The sequence below is a fragment of the Somniosus microcephalus genome, chromosome 8, assembly GCF_052327205.1.
Source record: "Somniosus microcephalus isolate GS21.2 chromosome 8, FLI_Smic_1.0, whole genome shotgun sequence".
NCBI lineage: Eukaryota > Metazoa > Chordata > Chondrichthyes > Squaliformes > Somniosidae > Somniosus > Somniosus microcephalus.
In genome coordinates this window covers 61691762-61710017 of record NC_140994.1, presented here as the reverse complement: position 1 = coordinate 61710017, position 18256 = coordinate 61691762, and the positions used below count along the sequence as shown (strand labels likewise).

The window sequence follows — 18256 nt, the reverse complement described above, 5'->3', positions numbered from 1 at the left end:
ATTTGGTTGAAAAGTTCACCTGCTTTTCAAGACCCACCAAGTTTATTAAAAGAGGCGGGTGGAGCTTTTGAGGCAGATGTGCTGCGCACACACACAGCCAGTGAAATCCTGCTTACAGTATAACAGTACCCACTAACCACTTGGCACCGAGTAAAGGACAACGTTAGGACACAACAATAATGTACCAGGGATTTACACATATCAGGATTGTGTGTGTAAAAATGTACTGGGCCTGCAAACACTCCACTACTGAGTGGCCATCCAGAATTATTAGGCATGTAACTTTGTCATAGAGTACTCGTTTATTTATCCACTTACAAAGCGAACTGTAAAAGTGACAACTGATTTGAAACAAGCACGTAGGGTGTTAACTGGGCATTAATCCTCAACCGGCCTTATACTGGGAGTTAACCCTCACCCGGCCTTACACTGGGCGTTAATCCTCAACCGGCCTTACACTGGGAGTTAACCGTCACCCGGCCTTACACTGGGCGTTAATCCTCAACCGGCCTTACACTGGGCGTTAACCCTCACCCGGCCTTACACTGGGAGTTAACCCTCACCCGGCCTTACACTGGGAGTTAACCCTCACCCGGCCTTACACTGGGCGTTAACCCTCACCCAGCCTTGCACTGGGAGGTAACCCTCACCCGGCCTTGCACTGGGAGTTAACCCTCACCCGGCCTTACACTGGGAGTTAACCCTCACCCGGCCTTACACTGGGAGTTAACCCTCACCCGACCTTACACTGGGCGTTAACCCTCACCCGGCCTTACACTGGGAGTTAACCCTCACCCGGCCTTACACTGGGAGTTAACCCTCACCCGGCCTTACACTGAGAGTTAACCCTCGCACTGGGAGTTAACCCTCACCCGGCCTTGCACCGGGAGTTAACCCTCACCCGGCCTTGCACCGGGAGTTAACCCTCACCCGGCCTTGCACTGGGAGTTAACCCTCACCCGGCCTTGCACCGGGAGTTAACCCTCACCCGGCCTTGCACCGGGAGTTAACCCTCACCTGGCCTTACACTGGGCGTTAACCCTCACCTGGCCTTACACTGGGAGTTAACCCTCACCCGGCCTTACACTGGGAGTTAACCCTCACCCGGCCTTACACTGGGAGTTAACCCTCGCACTGGGAGTTAACCCTCACCCGGCCTTGCACCGGGAGTTAACCCTCACCCGGCCTTGCACCGGGAGTTAACCCTCACCCGGCCTTGCACCGGGAGTTAACCCTCACCCGGCCTTGCACCGGGAGTTAACCCTCACCCGGCCTTGCACCGGGAGTTAACCCTCACCCGGCCTTGCACCGGGAGTTAACCCTCACCCGGCCTTGCACCGGTAGTTAACCCTCACCCGGCCTTACACCGGGCGTTAACCCTCACCCGGCCTTACACTGGGAGTTAACCCTAGCACTGGGAGTTAACCCTCACCCGGCCTTGCACCGGGAGTCAACCCTCACCCGGCCTTGCACCGGGAGTTAACCCTCACCCGGCCTTGCACCGGGAGTTAACCCTCACCCGGCCTTGCACTGGGAGTTAACCCTCGCACTGGGAGTTAACCCTCACCCGGCCTTGCACCGGGAGTTAACCCTCACCCGGCCTTGCACCGGGAGTTAACCCTCACCCGGCCTTGCACCGGGAGTTAACCCTCACCCAGCCGCAATGCTTTCTTTATTCCCTGAATTGATAATTAAGGTTTAAAATCGGGAAAATCTGTGAATTTAAATTCACCAGCAATAACGCTATATAATTCACACGAACATTAAACATAAATCACATCGGAAAGTACTGGCAGGCTTTTTAACTTTATATTTCTGAACATCGCCAAGATAAATTGTTTGCAAATATAAAGTATAATAATGGGCTGATTGGATTCTTTAGAATATGTTGAAAATTAAAGGAAACGGTCGCTAAAACTTACAGATGAGCGCCTTTAAATAAACTCAAAAGGTAACCGCAATCTGCAGGCTCTCAGCGTTAAAATATTGACCGTCAGACTACAGAAATGACCTCCAGTGTAAATTGGATTGGACTTTGCTTAATACCTTCCAGTACAATATCATGTTAACAAGGAAATCCCCAAAATAAAATGCTCAGTGTTTTTAGTTGCTACGTGGCAGGCACTTGTCATTTGTCAAACTGAATTGCAGGTTCACTGCTTTGGCGTTCGCTCCTGGCCGGGAGTTCGGACACTGTAATGTAATAGTCCCTGCTCGCATTTAGTACACATTCTGACCAGACCTCGACTTTTCTCCAACACTCTTTACGATTATTTAATGTACAATAATGTTGTTAGCCTGGTCGCTGCCATATTCGCTACTTTTATATTTACGGAAGATTTTTTTTTCACAACGCCCTGTCCACCTTTAAGATAGTTCCCTTCTCCATATTTCTTTTCCTCCAAACAGATTTGAGTGGTTTTGGATTTAATTATCCGCATTGGGGTTTGTCTTTTCGAACCGTTCCTCCTTAACCCAGACCACCAACTGTGCGAGTATTCTTGATCTAAATCCTTGAAAATACTACTTGAAAGCAGAGATTCCGCAAGTTGCCGCTGGAAATAGTTGTTACTTTATGGCTTATATAAACTCCACGATTTCCAAAAAATAAAATTCTCATTCCATTTCTATTAAGCACTATCTTTGGATTTTTCGACCCGAAGCAGCCGTTGTTATACAGATGCTGCCTGGCTTGTTGAGTGTCCCTGCCGTTTCTGATTTCAGTGCTGTTATATACTTGGTATCATTTGGTTTTTATACACGGTGACCCAGTTTCACTTTGCTAAGTTGATTCTGTACCTTCTCAGATCTCGACCCCCTATCAGCACTTTCTTTGAATTTAACATTCTTAATTGATCTCGAGCCCAGGTCCAGGTTCATCATATCATCCCCCCACCCGCCCTAGATATAGCAGACACCTGTTGAAGTTTGTTGGGAATCGATTTTTGTGGAAATGCCCCTTTAACAGAAAAAAAGAAACGCGGAGACTCCCAGGGGAATGAGTTTTCCCCGGCTCGGCTCCAGAAGGCCCTCCCGATAAATCACTGTTTTTTTGGTCAGCTTTTTCAAACCAAAGCAATTAAAAAGCAATTTAATTAGTGGACATCCCGCTTCTTTGAATGTAGCTTGGGACTGTGTCCCGCCTCAACATGATGTCAATCTCCTTGCATGGGACTTCCAGTGGAACCCGCTGTGCACTGGCGGGATGTGAGACGCAGAGTATCCCACACTTGTTTAGATGTGCTACATCTTTATATCGCAGTTGCAGGAACCAAGAAATATCCATTTTAAATATTTAGCTTAATCATTAGCAGAACATGTATTTTTTCTTCTGTGCTTTCCTCTAATGTACAACAGATATATGTTCCATATACTAACATTCTAACTTTGAAACATTTATTATTCAGAAAAGATAGGAACTTTAAAAATTGACATTTAATACAAGAAAGTCATTATATAAAACACAAAAACCTCCACGGGGGAATTGAAATACATTTATTAGAAACCAAAATTAATACAAATAAAATGTCGAAATTATTTATTGACCAAGTTTAATATAGTGACCAGCTATTGTAACTAACATATTTTGCTATTCTTGCATGTCTCACCGAGGTCTCGTGACCGTTTTCTCCGAAAGCATTTACACAGAGGCGGAGAAAGTACGCAGTGACATCCAAGGCTGGTTCGTCAGGTCAACTATTTAAACTGTTAACATATATAACAAACGTGACGAAATAATTTGCACAAACTCAGGTTTAAATACATTTGACATCCATTTACAGCATGAGTTGGCTTTAAATCCTCCATGCATACAACACTTAATAATTACCTTGCTCAGTTTTTTTAAAATGCCTATAGATGCGTCTGCAGTGGAGGTTGCAACCAAGCAGCACCTTCTTTCTGACTCCTGCTTGGCTTCTATTCAAATTCTCCCAGCCAGCGAGAGCTCTGCGCATGCGTGCCTGTACACAGTAACAGGTCTCTGGCGCTCGCCTTCATTCTCGAATGTATGGAATATTTGGATATGGGGGCGAGGGGAGCACATCCTCCCCACAGCCACAACATTTATAACTATGTCCAAATGTAAAAAGTGCCGGGATCTGCACAGGACCCTCTGGAGCACTGCTTACAGTCGGGCTGGAATTATATTCCACGTGGTGCACGCCGAAGAAGCGGGAGGCTGGCGCCTTCAGATGGTTTACCAGCACTTCACCGGGGAGTCACACTGCTACTTTTAGGGCTAAATTTGCAGTTATGACCTCACCCTAAAAGATTATCGACTACAAACCCCAAACGGCATGGTTTTCTTTTAAGAGATCCCAAGCTGTAGGTTTGTTTAAATGTTTTCTAAATTTTTGCGATGCAAGGTTTTTTTTTTTTAAACAGGGATGTATTTTAAGGAATAAATTACTTAAAAGGTTAAGAAAGGCAAAAAGAAAAAAAATTGCGTGCTTCTTCACAAAGTAACACCGCTCTCTTTGAAAAATGGAAAAAAAAAGACGAAGGCATTTCCCGTCTAATCCACTAGGGAAGGAGAGGCTTAGTTTACAAGCAGGGGCGCTGCAGTAGTAGGGGGATAAATGAAATGCTTTTAATGGATTCGATCTTCCTGCTTCGGGAGCACAGCATCTTCCAGGATTCTCCTTCAGTTCAATTAGGAGACGGGTTGTTTCATCTTTTCATGAAGCTCCAGGCTCTTATCACAAATACATTTTCCTCCTTTCAGAATCCGATGCCAACTTCAGAATCCCATCTCTCCTCATCCCGCCTGCATTTCCCAGTTTCTCTCGATAATTACCGGACATGAGCAGATATAATTCGACAACAAAAAATCCACAAGGGAGTTAATAGGGGAAAACCTAATTGACTGTTTTCTTTACGGAGACACATTTCTTTCCAGCAGAAAGGCAACAAGCGGTGTGATGGTTAAGGCCACACACACTGACAGTAGCTTCTTAACCCACAGGAGGGGGGGGGGGGAAAGACATGGATTTGCCGGAGTGAGACAGAACACATACGATAGTCTTCGTTCTTGGAAACATTGTAAAGCTTGTTTACTGTAGCAAAATGAGACCTTTCATCAAAGGCTCCGAGCAGTTTGTTGGGCAATACCTCCTGTTTTTTTTTAAAAACCATAATTTCGTTCAAAGCCCACTAGCAATTTTATTAAATGTAATCAGCAAATAGGAATGCGCATCCAAAGAAATCTGTGTGCAGTGCGTTTGGCGTCAATTTTTTTTGCGTGGGTCATATAACAACCCTATAGAGCAACATAGTGGGCAGCGAAGGCATGGAGTGTTAATGTGTACAGGGTTTCTAGGTTTTATGCAGTTACAGTCGATAGCAGACAGAGATTCAGACTGCACACCTGTTAGCAAAACCCACCCCTCCTTCCTGCCAATGTCATCATACTCCATTCCTAAAGTAATTCAAGGATGGCCACTCTAGGGGAAAAAAACTGGATTGTATATTTAAAATCTAGCATTCTGATTAATTTTAGACCACATCTTTACCTCACAGTTGATAAATTTTTAATTATTTTTTAATGAACCTTTTTGGGCCCATTCATGCGAACTTGGTCACTACAGAATCAACAGTACAAGGGCACAAGCCACTTCATGGATAGGTCAAAAGACAGATATCGAACACACCAAAGACTCCATTTATTGCAAATTGACGAACAACAAAAAGTTTCTATATCAAGACATTTAGAGAGCAAAAGAGAGACAGGAAGCAAGGAAGGACTACTAATTTTCTGTTATTAAATTTTATATTAGGGGATGTAAACATAATTCATTGTGGGTGATTTTCAAGATTAAATTAATGATTGCCATTAAGGGATTAAAATAAAAAGAAATGTTATAAGGTTCATGGTTTCGCTGCAGCAATTCGAAGTTATTACCAGAAAAGGAACTTTTAAAACCAGAAAGCTAAAACAGCAGCTTAATTATTTTCATTCATTAAAAAATGCCTCAACAGCAAACAGGTACATGAAAGATTCCCCTACTGAACTTTTTCTATAAGTTTTATTTTTCCTTCAGTAACAGAAAATTTAGATTAAAAAAAAATATTCAAATGCATGGCCACTTTGATGTTGTAAGAATCAGCCTCATGAAGAAATTCCCAATGTAGCAAATTGGGGATTTAAACCCTGTTCTTCATATCCATCGAGTTCCAATCCTCTATTTGCCAGAAGTTTAAAAATACATTAAAAAAATCTATTTTAAGTTAGATTTTAAAGATATTGTATTTTCCTTTTGCTTTTGCTTTTAAAATGCTTTGCCATTTGGGGACTTTTTTTTTAAACAAAGAATGACTCAATCGAATCTATCCTTAAGGGATTTTGGAAAAAAATCTAACACTAAAGGAATAGTGTTCTATTGCCTGCTGTTCAAGAGAAGTGTCTGTGGAGTGGGGCCCATGCCAGGGAGAGAGTGACTGGAGTGGTGAGAGAGTAGGAAGATTGGTGAGATTAGTTAGAAGTTGCAGGAGATTGGGTAAAGGTTGAGGGAGTGCGGCAATAAGGCGTGGGAGAGTGAAAAGCTGTTGGGGAGCAGTGCGAGCAACTAGAGGGCTGAAAAAGCAGGGAGCTGCTACAAGAGAAAATGTAGTGCTGGGAATAGCTGTGGGACAGCCAGAGTACCACATTACTGATTTCCCAAAGAATAAAGGACAAGCAAATGGCTTCCCCCTTCCCTCTTTACTCAGAATGATCCAATGTGGAAACAAATCAGCTGCTGCAGTATGATTTGATTTGCTGCCCAGAAAAGGGAAAAAACATGTACACCTTTTTCCACAATCAATGTAGCTGTCTGTGGTCAGTGGGCCATTTTTACATCAACCTAAAGTGATTTTCGGGCATTGTATCAACACAAAGTGGATGTAAAGTGCCCAAATCAAACATAGTCAAGTAGTGCAAGACTATTTTAAGGAGATAGCTTTGCATTAGTTGCTATATAATTATAACCAGTGCATATCATCCAGTTATTTCTTACCTTTTTGAAATTAGCACCATATTGACTGCCCTGCGAGCTTTCTGCTAATAAAGTTTAATGGGATTTGGATGCCAGTGAGCAAAGCAGAGTCAGCAGCACAACATAATTCTGCTGGATATACATTGCCCAAACCAATATCTGTAATGTAACAACATCCTTAGAGAATAAGGGTTATCAGGGAGTGATTACAATACATTAACTTAATCCAAGCATTCAGCAGGTATCAAACGGTAAGAGTGATACTACATTGACCTACAATCACACCCGAGTCTTGGGATTAAATAACTGCCTTGTAATCATTCCTTAATATTTGTTTTTTGTTACAAAACACACATTTTAAATTTGTGGGGTAGACATTATTTGTCTGCTTTATGCAGACACAAACTGTCAGTGCACTGTTGTTAGTGACAACATTCACAATGAAGAATTAATGAGTAACCCTCACTCTGAAGGATTGAGAGTGACCCTCACTCTGAAGGATTAATGAGTGACTCTCACTGAAGGATTGAGTGTGATTCTCACACTGAAGGATTGAGAGTGACCCTCACACTGAAGGATTAATGAGTGACCCTCACACTGAAGGATTAATGAGTGACCCTCACGTGGAAGGATTAATGAGAGTGACCATCACGCTGAAGGATTAATGAGAGTGACCCTCACGCTGAAGGATTAGAGAGTGACCCTCACACTGAAGGATTAATGAGAGTGACCCTCACACTGAAGGATTAATGAGAGTGACCCTCACACTGAAGGATTAATGAGAGTGACCGTCACACTGAAGGATTAATGAGTGACCCTCACACGGAAGGATTAATGAGTGACCCTCACACGGAAGGATTAATGAGAGTGACCCTCACTCTGAAGGATTGAGAGTGACCCTCACACGGAAGGATTAATGAGAGTGACCCTCACTCTGAAGGATTGAGAGTGACCCTCACACGGAAGGATTAATGAGTGACCCTCACTCTGAAGGATTAATGAGTGATTCTCACACTGAAGGATTAATGAGTGGCCCTCACACTGAAGGATTAATGAGAGTGGCCCTCACACTGAAGGATTAATGAGAGTGACCCTCACACTGAAGGATTAATGAGAGCGACCCTCACACTGAAGGATTAATGAGACACACACACACTGAAGGATTAATGAGTGTCCCTCACACTGGAGGTTTAATGATGATACATATTGAAGCATTAAAAAGAGTGACCCTTAATCAAAATAGCATATATAGATGGTACTTTGAAAGATATAAAATTAAAAAGCATAATTCCAAAATTCAACAATTAATTCCTAATCACCTGCCAAACAGTATCTGCCGGTACACATTAGCCAGTGAAATAAAATTGAGACTTCAGAAAATAACAATTAAAAAGTGCTCAGGGTGACTTTTATTACAGAATTAGAGTAAAGAACTGCAATAGATCAATTTACAGAATTTAAATTCCTTCATTTTTATCTGACTTACAAACAAGAGTCAACAAACTGAAAATGGTGAAACTGTAAGTAAAGATAGTGAAGACAGCTATACACTACGTTTCCTATTGGGAGTGCAGAGAAGGGTCCAATCTGAAACAATCAGAATAAAACCACCATCATTATTCATCAATAGTCTGAATCAGGATGTGAACTGAATCAAAAAGAAACGAGGGAGATGAGCTGGAGCAGATCAAAAGTAATGTCATATTACTTCTGATTGCCACAGACTAGTGCTTCAAGTTAATGTTTATATTTCTGCAAAAAACCCAACAAAATTCACATGGTACAGCCCTGAGTAAAAACATAAAAAAAATACAAATTTACGTGCAGTAATGTCTGTAATGTGAATAAAGATAAAACAGTCCTGAACATCTCTTTCGCAATGTGAATAATGAAAACAAAGTTAGACTGAACACTAATGCAGGTAAAACATACAAAACACCTGGTCAATAAAGTGAAACAGAAACAACAGCCAACTCTGTATGCAAGACTGGAACATCATGTCTAATTTAAAAAAAATTATTTACAAAGTAATGTCACAGTCAATCCATTACACAAAGTTAGAGAGTACAGTGCTACTACTAAACTAAAACAGAATTATGTTGCAACTGCAACATCTCGTGAAATGTTTTGTTAACTCACCCACCAACTTCCTCTGTGTTGACACTGCCCATCAATTGAGCTTATTTTCTCTTTAATTTTTAGTTTTCTAGTTTTTTTAAACATATTATTGACTATGATGAACATTTGTGGTGTGTGGTAAAGGCCATTGCACATATTCAGAAAATTTCAAAACACCAAATTCTGCATGATTTGAAAAATACATACAAAACATTTCCTCCTTTCCCCTTATCTTAATACCACTCTACCCTTTACATTCGTAATTTGCTTGTACTGTACTTGATACAGTCTTATCCTTTAGAGATATCTTTTGAGTCTGTTGTATACGAATGCTAGCTGAAGAATGATAAAGGGTAGGAACAAAATAATCAAGGCAACAGTCTATGTATGTTGGGACATACCATTCACCAAACTGCGTAGTTGCTTCACTACTGTCTCGATCAGTTTCTGCTTGTCACGGTCATTTTTTCTGAACTGAGAAAATATATTGTTCTTTTTGTTGGTATCTTTCATTCTGCAAAATAAATTAACCACATTTTGAGTGATATGCATCTGTTAAAACATTCGACGCATTCAGATAAATGTCATCACATAACTCAAGTCTATCAACAAAAGAGCATATCATCCACTGCAGCATACAGAAATGGGTGATATTCAAAAGTATGACTTGGGGTGGCACATTATCTTAAAGTATTAAGGCTGGCCTCCCAACTTCCAGCCTCCATAAACTTCAGCTCATCTATTGCCCATATCCTGTCTTGCACCAAGTCCCGTTCACTCATCACCCCTCTGCTCGCTGATCTACATTGGCTCCTGCTCCAGCAACGCCTCAAATTTAAAATTCTCATCCTTGTGCTCAAATCCCTCTATGGCCTCGCCCCTCCCTATCTCGGTAATCTCCTCCAACCCTCCGAGAACTCTGCAGTTCTCTAATTCTGGCCTCTTGTGCATCCCCAATTTCCTTTGTTCCTCCACCTTCAATTGTCTAGGCCCCAAGTTCTAGAATTCCCTCCCTAAATTCTCTACCTCTCTCCTGCTTGAAGACGCTCCTTAAAACCCAGCTCTCTGACCAAGCTTTTGGTCACCTGTCCTTACGTGGCTGTGTGTCTGATAATGCTCCTGTGAAGTGCCTTGGGATGTTTTACTATGTTAAAGGAGCTATATAAATGCAAGTTGTTGTTGTCTGACCCCCCTCCCCCCATGATACTGCTGAATTGCCAATCTCAGGTGAGCTCTATGAGGAGCTAAATTCCCATGAGGGGGTGGGGGAAGGAAACATCAGGAAAATAATTATAGCAGCATAGAAATTTACGGCACAGAAGGAGGCCATTCGGCCCATTGTGTCCGTGCCGGCTGAAAAAGAGCTATCCAGCCTAATCCCACTTGTCAGCTCTTGGTCAATTGTTCTCATGTCTCCTGAAAGCTGAGCCAAAGCAGCATTAATGGAGATTTGGGTGCAGGTTAGCTACAGGATGTATGATGTAGTAAAATCTTAAATCATGACAGTGTAATTTTTAAAAATCATGTGCAACCACACTCCCTAATTTATTTCTAAACATTGGAAATTTTACAAGTACAGTAACAGGGATGCTCAAATAAATCCAGTTAATGTATTCATACCAGGTACCACTTCATCTCAAAAAAGCCCCTGATAACAGTCTTAAAAAAAAACCTTCACATAAGACAACAGCCAGGCATGCCCGGAAAGCTCTTATGCAGAAAATAAAAAATTGAAAAGTTGCCTTATATACACACACACGCATCAGTCAACTTCCCATGGCATTGCATACAAGAAGTCAAAATTATGCATAATCTTCAGGGAAGTGGGGCTAAGGGATAATTGTATCAGAGTACTCAGATATAATTCTGCTGCCATTCATTTTTATATAATTTTAAATTTACATTATTCATAGTTGAATAGCAAAATGCAGGGCACTTTGGCAAGCAAACAACTAAAGTTGGTGGGAGCATCGGAGTCTCTCTGCAGTACCAACTGAGGAATTGGGAGATATAAAACTGATGTGCTACACTGCCACTACTGGCAGGAAGGTGCAATTACAGTATAAGTTTACATAGGCAGAAACCTTGGAGAGAGTAAATAAACATATCTGTAACTGTAACTCCGAGAAACCATCAGATCATTTAAAAACGTTATACCGACAGTCAGCATGCATTAATACTTTCTGGATGCGGGGGAGGTAAGGTGTCTTGCACACGGCCTCTGCTTGTCTTGCTTACCTCTAACTACTGCTAATAAAGTAATTCCATCTTGCAGTGGCATAGCTACTGATTTCCACTCCCACCTGATCAAATGTTATTGGCTGCCACTCAATGCACTGCCCCTTCCTGATAACCCAGTCAAGGTTGGAAACTGAATTTGCATAGAAATCTAATAAGAACTTATGATAATTGCTTTGTTACAAAATTTCAGTTGATTTATTTTGTTGAAAATATTTTACCTTTAATAAACCATTACAGACCAATAAGCCACACAACACCCACATCTTTAGTATTCATGTGTTCAGGGCCAATTCCGAGAAGCCGTAGCCAAAGCAAATGGGGTATTGGGTTGTATTAATAAGGCTATTTAATATAAAACTAAGCACACCATCTAATCCTTGTGCAAGACCACATTTAGAAAATTGTGTTCAGGTTTGGTACCCTCATATGGCAGGTGATACAGAAACTATGGAATAGGTTCAGAGGAGGCCCAAAGGAATAATTCCCAGCTTAAAAAAACTTTAGTTATTCAGGAGCGGCTTAAAAAGATGTGTCGATGCACTTTACAGATGAACAGATTAGAGATGACTTGATAGAGGTATATTAAATATTTTAAGGACTAGATTATGTTCTTATTGATAGATTATTTCAATGTTAGATTGGGGAAGACCAGGGGCTCTTGCATACAAGTTTTGCAAGAGTAGGGCTAGGTTAGATTTTAGGTAGTTCGTCTTTTTCAGAGGATAGTAAGCCTTTGGAACAAGTTACAAGCTTGTGCAGTGAGTGCCGATTCTCTGCAAATCTTCAAAAGAGAGCTCGATGGCTCCTGACTGGGACAGAAATCACGTCTTATAAAAGTTAGATGAAATACCAAGCAATACAAGCTTGGTGAAAGTGGTCTCCTGGACTAGTTTTTGTTCACCCAAAGGGGTCAGAGAAGAATTTTCCAGATATTTTTCTCCCATCTACCATGGGTTTTTTATCTGTTATTTTGTCACTTTCAAGAGATTACATGCTGCTGGTGGGTAGAGGGTGGCTAATCATAATGCTTCACATCTTTAGCACTGTGCGCGGTACTGGCCACTCAGATAAGAGAGAGATATTCAAGCACTGGAGGTAGTTCAGAGGAGAGCCCACAAGGCTGATCCCATGTGTCAGTTGTGTATAATTTGAGGAATGAGTAAGGACTGGACAAACACAAGATTTTAAACTTTAGTAAAAGGCAATTGAGAGGTGATTTTATAAAGGTGGCTTGGAAAAGGCAGATCTGGAAAATTACTTCAAAATAAATTGAGCGAGTATGACAAGGGGTCACAGATTCAAACTTAGAACTGATGTCAGGAAGTCCTTCACACAAAGGCTGTTAATACATGAAATGGACTGCTGAGTGGAGTAGTGGAGCCAAAAAACCTGGAATTATTTAAGAAACAATTGGATACTGCAAGGGGAGGGAGGGGGGAAACTGTCAGCTCTTCCTGGCTGGATAAACCAAGTTGAGTTAAATGGCCTGCATCATTTGTATTTCTCTTATTAGCTTGTAAAAAGGGATACTTCTCTCTTTCACTAGCCATATCAATGAATAAATCAGAGAAGCATATATACATCCAATTCATTTTCCACATGTATGTTTCCATTATTCAGATACTGTAACCATCTCCAAGCATCGCTGTAGAATTCTATTGTCCAATTCAATTACTTAATTTTGTGGAATAATAAAGGTTTTGTTTCAGAGAGCATGGTGATATCAATAACTCATTTATTTTCACTGAAGTACACACACTAGAGTATTCACAGCAACAGATTAAATCCAGTCCCTGGGGTGAGGTGGGAGAGAAGAGCAAGTTGTCTATGGGAGCTGTACTGAAGATATTCCTGCTGCCACTAACAAGGGGTTTGAGTTAGAGCAGCAGGAAATTCAGCAAGTTTAACTAAAGAACAGGTTCACTTATTTATCGGTTCAAGTGACTTTCAGAAGTTTTCATCTTCCGGTTGATTAGATTTCCTAATTTATAGTTTGGGTAAACAAACGTCACCTGTTAGCTTGACTGGCTGTAGTGATGTAGGAGACAGTATCCCAGCTCCAGGTGGTGAGTAAAGTACTTCACTGTTTTGGGGAGAAGACAATTTTTTGGCTGTTACCATCTTGGCTGCAGCCATTGCTTAGAGTGGGAGGAAAACAAATTCAGGAGTCATGCCTGGCTCTTCTGACTTAAAAATAATGGGTTTCTGTTGGAGTATCTAAATTGTGTAATTTATAGTTGGAAACATGAGCCAAATGAAACTTGCAAAGTTCTGGTACTTGGGATTTAAGCTGCAGCATCATGATAGCTGAAATATCTCCTCCTTCTCACTCCTCCATAGCCGAGTCATTGTTTTCAGATACCCAAAGCCATACAGAGGCATCAGATTCAATCCCAACTTTGTACCGGGCTAACCAATCTCAGCCAGATCAAGGTTGGATCTTGGGTCCTTGGGCTCAGAAAGCTGGGGCTCAGCTATCCAGCAGCTCCTGCTTCATTTGAGAACAGGATTGAAATTGCCGAAGACTTGACGTCCATGATTCAAATCACCTGCCAACATTCATTGTCCAGATGATGAATAGGTATGTAGGTGAGGTGTCAAAAGCTTGGTATGGGAGAGTTGGAGAGACTTTTAATTAAAATCTCCATGAAACTAAAGAAATGGAGTACAGTTCCACAAAGAATTATTCAGCAGGTTTCAGGCTTCCCAATGATTGAATGGGTTTTTAAGGTTGAAGAAAAATCATGAAATATAGAACAAAGACATTACATTGTGGGGAGAGGAAATGAAGTGAAATGCAAACTTGTAATGACTGGGATAAAAAAAAATGTAAAATAGAGCATAGCATCAAATGAAATTATCAGCCTGCACTATGTCTTGGCTCTCACTGAACACAAGTAAGTTCAGTATTGAAAAACTTTAAAATTACATGTTCAATCAAAAGGCTTTTATTGCACTAAATTCTCCATTTTATTTGTGTAGTAGCACTCTCATTTTGGCGTCAGAAGATTATGAGTTAAAGCCCGACTCCAGTGACTTGAGCACAATCTAGGCTGACCCTCTAATGTGGTACTGGGTGAATGCTGCACTGTAGGAGGCAATATCTTCCACCATCTCAGATGGGCGTAAAAGATCCCAGGACACTATTCAAAAAAAGAGCAGCAGGGGCGTTCTCCCAGTGTCCTGGCCAATATTTATCCCTCAACCAATACCACCAAAAACAGATTATCTGGTCATCAATTTCATTGCTGTTTGTGGAAGCTTGCTGTGTGCAAATTTACTGCGTGTTTCCCTATATTACAACATTGACTACATTTCAAAAGTACTTCATTGACTGCGAGGCACTTTGGGACATCTGAAGGTTGTGAAAGGCACTATATAAATGCAAGTCTACATAGCAGCGGTAGGGTTGCGAAGGGGTGGAAAGTTTCCGGTAAATTTCCAGAAATTTTCCACGGGAAGTTTAGCTTGGGAATTTTGCCCCAAAAAGCACATGCTAGCATAATATTGTTTTTTTTTGTATTTCTTTCATTTTTTTCCCCACAGGTCCTCTCTTAAAATTACTAACAGAGATGGAATCTTAATTATTAAGGAATTTCTTAATCAATATATGTTTATCTTCTTACTTGGCTTGTTTTAATAATTACAAGTTTTGTGTGTGACTGTGAACAAATGTGTCCTGATTGGTTGGATGAGTGGATGAGCGATTAGCTCCTTCTATTGGTGATGTAGCATAGTGCGTGCACAGGTCATGCTTCCATCACAGGGAGCATCAGGAAAAATTTACTCACCCTGTTGCAATCGTGCTGATCGACTGCAGTTCGACAGAGACGAATGCCCTTTATTTCTCTGCATAGAACAATGCCACGTTTACCGTCGGATGTGTGGAAGCATTTTACCCCAGGCATTAAAGATGGAAAGACTGCGTACATGTGCAAACACTGTACAAAGCCATATGTAAAGAATGCCACAAAGGTGCAGCAGCATTTATCCAAATGCAACAACTTCACTCAAAGCTCACAGCAGTCAGCCCAGAGTTCCTCTGCTTCCATTCAAGATGATGATTATTCACATTCAGCATCAGGCTCCTTATCATCAGCAACTCCTGACCCACTTAGAAGGTTCTTTGATACAATGGATAACCATAGCCAGAAGAATGCAGATGAGTGTCTTGCTCAAGCTGTATATGCGACAGGCTCACCCCTCATGCTCACAGCCAGTGTGTACTGGAAGAGATTTTTCAATGTTATTCGCCCTGCATACTGTCCTCCCACCAGACATGCTTTGTCTACTTATTTGCTGGAGGCTGAGTATAACAGAGTGGGGGTTCAATAAAGTTCAAAATTATAACCTAAAGAAAGTTTTGAAAGCCTGTTTTTATTTGTATGGAACAGCATGTTTATTTTGATGACAAAGATAATATAAGGGTCAGAGACAAAAAACCATCAGTGTGCAAAAAAACTCAAATTCCCATGGAAAGTTTCCTCTTAAAAATTCCCGAAATTTTGCAACCCTAAGCAGCAGTGATACCCGCTCTGCTGTATGCCTCAGAGACATGGACCATGTACAGCAGGCTCCTCAAGACCCTGCAAATCCATTGGCAGGATAGGCGCACCAACGTCCGTGTACTTGCATTGAAGCTTTGACCGCGCTCAATCAGCTCCGTTGGACGGGTCACGTTATCCACATGCCCGATACGAGACTCCCAAAACAAGCGCTCTACTCGGAGCTCCGGCACAGCAAGAGAGCCCCAGGTTGGCAGAGGAATCACTTCAAGGACACCCTCAAAGCCTCCTTGAAAAAGTGTAACATCCCCACCGACACCTGGGAATCCCTGGCCCAAGACCGCACAAAGTGGAGGAGAAGCATCTGGGAAGGCGCCGAACACCTCAAGTCTCTTCGCCGGGAGCAAGCGGAAGCCAAGCGCAGGCAGCGCAAGGAGCGCACGTCAACCCAAGCACCCCATCCACCCGCCCCTTCAACCACCGTCTGCCCCACCTGTGACAGAGACTGTAGGTCCCGCATTGGTCTTATCTGTCACCTGCAAACTCATTTTTAATGTGGAAGCAAGTCATCCTTGGTTCCGAGGGACTGCCTAAGAAGAAGAATAAATGCAAGTTCTTTCTTATAACATGAACTTGTCTTTTTTTCTTTTCTGGCGTTGACAGACCTTTCGTGCTTTTCCAGGAATTTATTTTTTATTATGGCGGCCAAATTATACACTCATTTCGCTCCCAGTTGCTATTCATGGGTACATTCTATAATTTTATGAAGATGAGTCATGTACACAAAGCTGGATAAAGAAATTACTTATTCATAACCATTGTGCATAAATAATGAACTGTGGTTTTGAAGCCAGTATAAGGAGCATTCCCAAAACGCAGCATCAGAAACTTAAACACCACTGCAACAATCAAAATTAATTTCTGTCTGAACAGGAAACTTGTTCAGATTATAAGGAAATAAAACTTCATTAGATCGCTCAAAGGGATAGCTTTCAATATCACGGAGTTGAATGTTAACGGCTTTCTCAAACAGGTTTAGGAATGCAAAAATCAAAGCAGTTTATAATCAAGCATGTCACAAATACTTTATGTCAAGAGCTCATAAATCTATGATGTTAAATATGCACACATTAATCATGAAAGCTATTACTAAAACATAAAATTCAATTCCCAATAGAAACGCATACACGCAATTCGCAACAATGAATGAGTGGCACTACCTAGAATATGCAAACTACTTACCCTCTGTAGACTCTGCTTTGCAACAATTTAGCAAGAGAGGAATGATAATGATGAGAGAAAGTCAAAAGCTACGACAAGCAATTAGAAAGGATAGTTGCAAAAAGTTTAAAAATATGTTGATCTGCATATTTAACAGTTTATAAAGGAAAGTTTTGGCATTTTGGTGTAATCCAACTACCTTAAACGATACCACAATAGCATTTCTAGGTTCCCAATTTTGCTGTTAATGTACTAGAATTTGCAATATGCAAATATCAGTTGTAGAAATTTATATATATATTTATATATATATATATTATATATATAAATATATATAAAGTTTTACTAAAATACCAGTTTAATTCTAAAATACAAATATAAATACAACTTCCCTGATTTTATTAATGACAAGACAAAATGGAAAATAAAGTAAAAATGCAATAAACATTTACCAGACTAATATTTTTAATGATTTGCATTCTGAAGAAAAGTAATACTGACCAAGAATCACCTTGTTACATACTGTAAGTTTTGTGGTAATTAGACTTAATGTACACATGTAAAAGAACCGTAAAAAAAGTATATAACTGCTTACTTCTCAAGAAGTGTCAGAGCTGTGCTGGGATTCACTCTTAGATACTTGGATGTAGCTTGCCCATAATCAGCTAGATACGTCGACCAGTCCCACACCATAAACAGATCAAGTAGCTACGAAAGACAAGCAACACATTGTATTAAATACTCTTTTTAGTGCAAGTTATTTTTAAGTACCATCACTCTGGAGGGCAAGCAATTGTCAGAAAAGTATAGTAAGACTGAACTGAAAGCAGACTACCTCAAGACTTTTTTTTACATAATGAATTTAATTTAAAAAGTAGTAGGTACTAGTTAAGACACAATCCAAATTAACTATGTAGCTTCAAGTTGATAGCTGATTTGAATTAAAATGCAACGGCCCAGAAATTCGAGTCGGGGGCTTGCCGCGCGTGTAAGCCCCCGATCTGCACTTACCCGACGCGCCGGCCGTTGAGCTTCAGGGACGCCTGGAATTGCTGTTTTAAAATGTTGACTCCCGGGCAGCGTCTGACATCACGCCGCCCAGGAGTGCAGCCAGCGCGAAGCCTGTAGCGCGCTGTGCAACTGAGACACGCCCCTTGAGGTCTCAGTTTAATAGGACATGCCCCCAATGTTTCTCAC

At 41.1% G+C, this 18256-nt stretch overlaps 1 protein-coding gene across 12 annotated transcripts in view; it reads right to left on the bottom strand.

Moving 5' to 3' along the window:
* Window positions 1–8354: 8354 nt before the first annotated feature.
* Window positions 8355–18256, bottom strand: part of LOC147113556 (exocyst complex component 6-like) — a 202311-nt gene continuing 192409 nt past the window's right edge. For 6 of the 12 annotated variants that reach the window (XM_085994784.1, XM_085994785.1, XM_085994786.1 and 3 more), the window contains 3 exons: window positions 17655–17767; window positions 9494–9606; window positions 8355–8561 (listed from right to left, as the gene is read on the bottom strand). In XM_085994784.1, coding sequence (XP_085850910.1) covers window positions 8518–8561; window positions 9494–9606; window positions 17655–17767 — 270 coding nt within the window. In that variant the 3' untranslated portion in view covers window positions 8355–8517. Of the gene's footprint in view, window positions 9607–17654; window positions 17768–18256 lie in introns of all 12 variants that reach the window. The other 6 variants (XM_085994787.1, XM_085994789.1, XM_085994793.1 and 3 more) reach the window with 3 other exon arrangements.